Below are 9272 nucleotides of genomic sequence, written 5' to 3' on the forward strand. Positions count from 1 at the left end.
TGCCGGCCATGCAAGAACTGGGACATTTTCAGCTTCCAAGAATTGTGTACAGATCCTTGCGACATGGGGCCACGCATTATCCTGCTGCAACATGAAGTGATGTTCTTGGATGTGGCACAACAATGGGCCTCAGGATCTCGTCACGGTATCTCTGTGCATTCAAAATGCCATCAATAAAATGCACCTGTGTTCTTCGTCCATAACAGATGCCAGCCCATACCACAACCCCAATGCCACCATGGGCCACTCGATCCACAACACTGACATCAGAAAACCGCTCACCACATGACACCACACACGCTGTCTGCCATCTGCCCTGAACAGTGTGAACCGGGATTCATCCGTGAAGAGAACACCTCTCCAACGTGCCAAACGCCAGCGAACGTGAGCATTTGCCCACTCAAGTCGGTTACGATGACGAACTGGAGTCAGGTCGAGACCCCGATGAGGACGACGAGCATGCAGATGAGCTTCCCTGAGACGGTTTCTGACAGTTTGTGCAGAAATTCTTTGGTTATGCAAACCGATTGTTTCAGCAGCTGTCCGAGTGGCTGGTCTCAGACAATCTTGGAGGTGAACATGCTGGATGTGGAGGTCCTGGGCTGGTGTGGTTACACGTGGTCTGCAGTTGTGAGGCTGCTTGGATGTACTGCCAAATTCTCTGAAACGCCTTTGGAGATGGCTTATGGTAGAGAAATGAACATTCAATACACGAGCAACAGCTCTGGTTGACATTCCTGCTGTCAGTATGCCAATTGCACCTCCCTCAAATCTTGCGACATCTGTGGCATTGTGCTGTGTGATAAAACTGCACCTTTCAGAGTGACTTTTTATTGTGGGCAGTCTAAGGCACTCCTGTGCACTAATCATGGTGTCTAATCAGCATCTTGATATGGCACACCTGTGAGGTGGGATGGATTAACTCAGTAAAGGAGAAGTGCTCACTATCACAGATTTAGACTGGTTTGTGAACAATATTTGAGGGAAATGGTGATATTGTGTATGTGGAAAAGGTTTTAGATCTTTGAGTTCATCTCATACAAAATGGGAGCAAAACCAAAGGTGTTGCATTTATATTTTTGTTGAGTGTAGATTATTAATTATCTTTCCACAGCCTGTGAAAGTGTCATCATGGGTTTGACTTCCCCTGACAATGTGGAAATCCACTGACCTGAAATATATAAAACATAAGTCACACTTACCTGTTTGTGCATCTCTATGTTCAGCCCATAAGACATCTCGTAATACTGAAAAAGAGAAAGTGACTGTAGTTACTCATTGCATAATGAAGTTATACAAACACATTTTCACCTTGCAATTTGAACGTAAAGAGTTCGTATTGCACAAGGACTGCAGCGTGGTGGAAAAGCGATTGGTACACTTGAGTTACAAGAAGGGCATCCGGCATAAAACTTCTGCCAAATTAGCATGCAGAGCCATCTCATAATGCCTGTGGCGACCCAGAATGAAAAAAGGAGTTGAAGGAACACATTTATACAGCACAAAAATGATCTGCCGTTTAAGTTTAGGAAATGATTTGAATCGAGTACTTCATGCTGATTTTACAGATGACAGTAATGTTCTTATTAAATACAAATTAAAATAAAATGGATTAATAGTATGTATATTATTCAAAGGGGATCAGACTAGGGATGGGTATTGATAAGATTCTCTTGTGAATTTTCTGTGTACTAAAAGTAGGCTGTAAAGGTTTTCTATGTCAACATTCTATTGAGTCTTAAAGTAAATCAATATGAAACTGGTCATTGGATCCTTGATCTCTGGACATACGTAAATAGGAATACACAAAATCTGTAGTTTTTGTCAAAAGGATTTCCTTTCAGACATTAATGGCAGAAATTTAACTCCATACTTCTGAGCTGAGCTCAGCCGGCTGCACTGCAAGTCAACATTAATGTCATTCATAAAGAACGCAGGACGTTTCATTTTTGGAGGAAAAAAGTTTTTGTCGATTGTAGTTTCTTGTCTGTGTTACAGCATTTGGAAAGAGGTGTCATTTGATTTAAAACGGTGATTTGCTTTGAAGTTATTAATTCCGACAGGACTCTAAAATGACTGGGCAGAGAGCAGCGCAGCATTTGGAGCTGTGCAAACGTAATGGAGGACGATTCTTGTTTCTTGCCCGCAACAAGACAAGAGTCCCAGTTAGTGACTTTAATCAGCACAAGAGTGACTCATGATCGACATCTTTAAATGGCTTTGGGAGGGGATAAGAAGCGGACTTGCTGCTTCTGAAAAGTAGCGAAGCACAGAACCAACAAAGCAGCAGATCACTGCTTCGTTGGTTCGAGTTTAAGGCAGAGCCGCACTGCAGAAGCGATTGATTACAGACCCACTGGAGGGTCTGTAATCAGCGTAAAGAAATGATCATTTTCCTGATAAACACCCTCAAGAACAGTTGCCGCTTTGAAGGACCGATAAGGGAAATAGTTAAGCAAAAAGGTTATTGATGTCGGTGGATGAATAATTTCGTAACTATTCTTGAGAAGAACCGGTTCGCGATACCCATCCCTAGATCAGACACAGAACTTTAAGATTAAAGAAGTCAAAACTTTACTCCAAGGTGTTTACTAATCCAACTACATCTGTAACAATTAAATGATTATTAAAATAATAATAAATTAATACATTTATTAATTTATTAATAAATGAATTATTTATTTATGAATAATAAATAAATAATTTGTTATTTATTATTAATAAATAATAAATAATATACTCAATACTCAAAAATGGCAATAAATTAATTGCCATTTTTGAGTATTTTTTAAATATCAAATTTCTCTGACTTCATCTTCTTAAATTAGAATATTTTCTGGTTTCTTTTTTTAAAATCAGATTATTCCTCTGACAATAAACGGAATGTTTTTGGGTTGTGGATAAAACAAGACATTTGAGGATGTCATCTTAGGCTTTGGGAAACAGTGATCAACATTTTTCACCATTTTTTGACATGCTATGGGCCAAACAACTACAAATCCAACATTACTTCAATCTTTACCCATATAAACAAGCTCTGCAAACCCTTGAATACCATTTACATGCACCGCTAACACAGCTAAATGTTCTACAATCTGCACGTAGACTGTTTGTCACCTTCACTACTTAATGGTCGAACATCAGAAAGTGCGTTCAGTGTTTCACTTCTGACTGCTGCCACCTCCTTGCTGGAGCAGACTTCAGCTTCAGACTTTAGCTAGCAAAGACGTCACCATTCGTTGTTGAATCATACTTTCTCACACATGACAGAATTTATTTCAAAAACATGTTTCTAAATGGAATGCAGACAAGATGTGATGATAATATGAAGTCTCTTGTTAGAAAACCTTTAGCCAGTATTGGCTTGACAGGTGCAAAAGGTTAGCATACCACAATGACACTGAGAATGTTCTGGTGCCCTGACACTTGCATGACTTCGATCTGCGCAATTGCACGGACATCGTTGTGACGATCCCATCCGCTGTGTTCCCAGCTGGATGCCGTGCTTTGTTCCACTGGATGCCACGCGTTGTGTGCTAGACGCTGTGTATATAAAATAATTATTTTGTAGCGGATTAATCATTTTTTTGTCCGAGTTAGCTGTTGAAAATGCTTCGAATCGCTTCCGGAATCGCAGAGGAGTGCTCCAGCTGCTGATTTTCTTGCGCGCGAGCTGAACAAGGTGGAGATAGCATTTGGAGCAGTCTAAAAAGGTAATTATTTGTCATGTTTACATTGTAATGGCTTAGAAAACAGTTGCATGTTCTTTCCTTCTTGCGTGCAGCTGTAAAAGTATGTTTATGATAGATTAAACATCTCGTAATCGTTCAGACGAGCTGCGCTCTGATGCGGTGCGCTGTTGTAACCACTCACTGTTCACTTCTTTACTCGACTTGACGAGCTGTGTGTGCCATCTCACACACCATCAAGCACCAACATGCATCAACATGTAGTGTTAGCGAGTAGATCATGCAGCGTTCACAGCCATTTCATGTTTGTTGCACGATGATGTGTGAGGAATTTTTTTCAAAAGTTTCAAAATTTTATCTGTGCACTTGTACGTGGCGGCGCACATCCCATGTTCAGTCTACACTGGTTCACAGCAAGTTTACTCACCACTACGACACACTGTGTTCTGTGGCTGCTTGTTTTAAAATAAAAGCTGTAATGGTACTGCAGCTAACTACACAATGGCAGCCGCACTTCAAAGAGTGCGAATGTGAAGGCCCCTGACATTTGCACGACTTTGATTCACGCACCCGTATGCAGAGCTGTCCAGGGCAACATTGAGTTGACTCATGACTTAAAATGTATGTTCTGAACAATTCAGGCCTGCCAAGCGTACATAAGGGAAACACTATGGGTACTTTTAATTTTCACCATATATGTGTCTTTTACGTATTTTTAACTTCACATTTTAATATTGGTTTTTAAAGGCATCTGATAACCCATACAGTATACAGTGCATCTGGAAAGCACAACGCTTCACTTTTTTCACATTTTGTTGTTACAGCCTTATTCCAAAATGGAGTGAATTTGTTTGCTTTTTTCCCCTCAAAATTCTATTCACAACACCCCATAATGACAACATGAAAAAGGTTGGGTTTTTTTTTTTTTTGCAAATTTATGAAAAATAAAAAACTGAGAAACTGCATGTGCATAAGTATTCGCAACCTTTGCTCAATACTTTGTTGATGCATCTTTGGCAGCAATTACAACCTCAAGTCTTCTGGAATATGATGCCACAAGTGTGGTGCACGTATCTTTGGCAGTTTTGCCCATAAATCTTTGCAGCACCTCTCAAGCTCCATCAGGTTGGATGGGGAGCGTCGGTGCACAGCCATTTTCAGATCTCTCCAGAGATGTTCAATCAGATTCAGGTCTGGGCTCTGGCTGGATCACTCAAGGACACTCACAGAGTTGTCCTGAAGCCACTCTTTTGATATCTTGGCTGTGTGCTTAAGGTCACTGTACTGATGAAAGATGAGCACTGAGGTCAAGAGTGCTCTGGAGCAGGTTTTCATCCAGGATGTCTCTGTACATTGCTGTATTTACCTTTCCCTCAATCCTGACTAGTCTCCTAGTTCCTGCCACTGAAAAAACATCCCCACAGCATGATGCTGCAACCACCATGCTTCACTGTAGGGATGGTGCCTGACTTGATCCAAACATGAGGCCTGGCATTCACACCAAAGAGTTTAATCCTTGTCTCATCAGACCGCAGAATTTTGTTTTTCATGGTCTGAAAGTCCTTCAGGTGCCTTATGGCAAACTCCAGGCGGGCTGCCATGTGCCTTTTACTAAATAGTGGCTTCCGTTTGGTCACTCTACCATACAGGCCTGATTGGTGGATTGCTGCAGAGATGCTGGTCCTTCTGGAAATTTCCCCCCTCTCTACAGAGGAATGCTGGAGCTCTGACAGAGTGACCATCAGGTTCTTGGTTACCTCCCTGACTAAGGCCCTTCTCCCCAATCGCTCAGTTTAGACATCCTCCTGTCTTGGAGGTCTACAGACAATTCCTCTGACTTCATGCTTGGTTTGTGCACTGACATGCACTGTCAACTGTGCTACCTTATATCTAGACAGATGTGTGCCTTTCCACATCATGTCCAATCAACTGAATTAACCCCAGGTGTACTGCAATTAATCTGTAGAAACATCTCAAGGATGATCAGTGGAAACAGGATGCACCTGAGCTCAATTTTGAGCTTCATGGCAAAGGCTGTGGATTCTTATGTACATGTAATTTCTTAGTTTTTTAAATTTTTTTATTTTTTAATAAATTAGCAAAAATCTCAACAACAAAAAAAATTCACATTGTGATTATGCAGCCCAGTCTCACGGGTTTTTTTTTCATGCTCCCTTGACAAAAAGAGTCAAATTTTCGTGATTGGGTTTTTTTAAACTAACTATTACTAACCCTACTCCTACCCCCAACCCTAACCTTATCCATGACCTAATCTTAATCTTTCCCCCCACCCTAACCATAACCACCCTTGACCCCCCGCTTCACTTTTAATTTCATGTAGCCATTACAGAATGGGTTAGAATGAATTTGTGCTGCCGTGACGAAAATGAGACACTTTTCGTCACAATATCACAAACCAATAGATTAATGTATATTTCGTGCTGCAGAATCATGACTTGCCGTGAGACTGGGTTGGATTATAGGGTATATTGTGTGTAGAATTTTGAGGAAAAAAAAAAAAAGAATTTCATTCAATAAGGTTGTGGCATAAAATGTGGAAAAAGTGAAGTGCTGTGAATACTTTCTGGATGCACCGTCTGAAAAAGTGTATAATATGACCCCTTTAACACACCATCACTAGCCATAAATCAATACTTTAACTGATTACATCACTTATTGCATCAACATCACATGGTTTTAAACACGCAAACAGATTTGGCAACTAAAATTTGATAGGCTAAGATCAGATAAACGCAGCACAGAGAATAAACAACAAGTCAATAGTGTGGCTACATAGAAGAACGGGTTACAGCTATTGATCACCACTGTAAGCCCTCACATCTCCAGGATGTCTATTTACTTAGCGTAACGTGATTGCTCAACACTCTTGATATTTCAAGCCAGGTCACTGTGTATGGCTGAAATGTAACCCGTGGTGCAGCCCACAAGTGGCAGCCAGGGCAGAAATGGCTTTCCAGTCAGCGTCTATTTGATGAGGCCAATGCATTATTCAGTCCATTAGCTTCTTCAAAAATTACCCTCAAACAAGAGAGCCATTCTGTCTGAGATCAGAGCCCCACAGCCTCAGCGTAACCTGACACCCAGCGCTGGCTGTGGGATACTTCCCTACATGTTTACCTACCCTCCTCCCTGTCAGGCTGACATGTTGTTTTCCTGTGAAAAAGAATGTTTAACTTTAGCCTGGATGTATTGGTTTAAGTCATCCTCAGTGTGTTTACCTGGGACGACAGCATGCACCTGCTGCACAAGAACTCTCTGACTGCATCACGTCTGAACAAAATTCCCGCATCACAGGCACACACCTAAATTGTTCTGCTAAAATAGAAGCTGGTAATTTGACTTTGCACAGAAACTAAAGACCAGAAACTAAAAACCAAGCCACAGCATTTTCTGCCTCCTCCATTTTGTTTGCCTTGGTGCATTTTTCCCACACGCTGTTCTGGGCCTCACACCTAATTTATGGCCGTGCATATGTCTGAGCGTGGAGTCTCCTAGGAAAATAATCAGATCAGCACACACAGAGGGCAACGCTGCAGTCGACCCTTGGAGATCAGGGGCGTGCTTTAATGGAGCCTCATCCCACTGCACCCTGCCTGTCAGGAACAGCTCCTCCATAACAACCAGCTACATCAAACCCCCCTGGGGCCTTTCACAGGTCTGTACCTGACACTCAACACGCCCTAACCACCACACAGGTGATCACAATAGCCTGTCTCGCTCCAGCCCAACTAGATCTCGAACGAGCCATGCAATCTGGACTGTAACGTAATCTTACCATTACATAGTGGCGCTGCATCTCTGTCTTCTCATTGGCCAGCTTGTCATATTCCACCTTAAGACTAAAATAGAAAAATGTGTCAATTACATTTCTGCCACATTTAATTACATATAGAAAGTGTGAGCATAACTGGATTTGTTTTTGTGTGTGCACAAATTGTTCCACCTGTGCTACTGAAGCTGGTTTGCTCATCATTACCTGTGATATTGTGCTTGCAGGAACTGAAACTCGTCTTTAATCCTGTCACAAGATTCTGCTACAGTGAATTTGAAGCCAGGTTGGCCGGGCTGATGTGGAGCCTGAAAGGTGTTCCAAATAAATAAATAAATAAAAAGTTTAATCATTTTCTTCATAGTTGCTGAAAGGATCTTGGAGCACAGTTTTCTCCACTGTAGTAAGACATTACCAAAGCACAGAGAAGGTATAATTACACACACACACACACACACACACACACACACACACACACACACACACACACACTTTTAAGCTTGCATACAGAAAATTTAATTAAAAAAATTAATTAAAACTACCATCTGTCCCCATAACCAGCAGTCCAACGTTTCTCTGTGCTTTACCATGAAGCATTTGCATCCATTTAACACCACATGCACACTGTGGTGAGTCATTGTATACACAAGTGTTCACTGTACAACGTGATCAACACGAGGAAAACACATTTATACGTATTAAAAAAAACAACAAAAAACCACCTCACCGGATGTCGGCCTTGCGGATACATGTTGAAACGTATCCTTTGTTTATGTCTCCAGTGTGCAGCTCCTTCACCAAAATGGTTGAAATTTGTCCACCAGTCTCACCAGACAGGGGCGAGGGGGGGGGGGCGGTTGGTGAAAATCCTGTGTTGAAAAACGACGCGGTTTAATACACACACACAAAAAAAAAAAAAAAAACACAGGCGGCGTTACATTTTACTCCAACGGACAAAAATTGCAGTAAAAAAATAATAATAATCGTGGTGACCTTTTTTCGATCTGTGGTGGCAACTGTCGGTCAAAAATAAATTTAAAAAATAGGGGAAAAAATACACAGTGTACTTTTTTCGCTATGAATCGGTCCACTTTTAATCCCTTTTGTTTGGATCCATGTTGGTTTTCGTCAAATGAGCAAAAAAAAAAACAAAAAAAAAAAAAAAAAACGCGCACGAGCGGCAGCAGCGAGTTTCCACCTTCTGTTTGACTCCGACAAAAAAAAAAAAAGGAAATCAAAAACCCACGAGCTCCGGTAAATACGTACACGTCGACGGTGCGACTTTAGTTCCAAGAAGAAAAAAACAAAAACAAAACAAAAACAGACCAGCCGCTAATTCAAGCGTTTAATCCTTCCTGATCGGCGCGGTGTCGTCGAGCATCCTCTCTCTGTGCCACCGGAGCACATCGGTGCGGTCGGGCTCGATTCAACTACTTTGTGCGCCTTTTCGCGGGGTCGTTAATCCCAATGAGGAAAAAAAAACATAAATGCCTCCAAAATCTGTCTTCCGACTCGAATAGGTTGGCGATTCTTTAAAAGCGTACTCTCCACAAGCTCGCGTTTCCCCCCCGGTTGCCACACACAGGCAGCAGGGCTGAACTGCCCTGAAAGTGCCTGTCTGTCCAATCGGATAACTCGAAAGGAGCACGGCCGCGTCGTCCAATCAGAGCGCGGCGGACCCCACGTGGGTGCCACAGTCGATACATGACATCATCCAGAACGGATTCAAACCCGTCCGTCCCACCGCCGCCGTGCACGACTATACAGATGTTGATGTGCCGACGATGATACCC

General features: G+C 42.0%; 1 protein-coding gene across 6 annotated transcripts in view; it reads right to left on the reverse strand.

Annotated features, from left to right (window-relative positions):
- The window catches only part of tle3a (TLE family member 3, transcriptional corepressor a), a 56029-nt gene extending 46998 nt beyond the window's left edge, over positions 1 to 9031 (reverse strand). For 4 of the 6 annotated variants that reach the window (XM_034176399.1, XM_034176398.1, XM_034176397.1 and 1 more), the window contains exons 1-4: positions 8207 to 8384; positions 7687 to 7787; positions 7486 to 7549; positions 1203 to 1247 (exon numbers count right to left, since the gene is read on the reverse strand). In XM_034176399.1, coding sequence (XP_034032290.1) covers positions 1203 to 1247; positions 7486 to 7549; positions 7687 to 7787; positions 8207 to 8230 — 234 coding nt within the window. In that variant the 5' untranslated portion in view covers positions 8231 to 8384. Of the gene's footprint in view, positions 1 to 1202; positions 1248 to 7485; positions 7550 to 7686; positions 7788 to 8206; positions 8385 to 8472 lie in introns of those variants that run through there. The other 2 variants (XM_034176400.1, XM_034176396.1) reach the window with 2 other exon arrangements.
- Positions 9032 to 9272: the final 241 nt, after the last annotated feature.

The sequence above is a fragment of the Thalassophryne amazonica genome, chromosome 8 (genome assembly GCF_902500255.1).
Source record: "Thalassophryne amazonica chromosome 8, fThaAma1.1, whole genome shotgun sequence".
Taxonomy (NCBI): Eukaryota; Metazoa; Chordata; class Actinopteri; order Batrachoidiformes; family Batrachoididae; genus Thalassophryne; species Thalassophryne amazonica.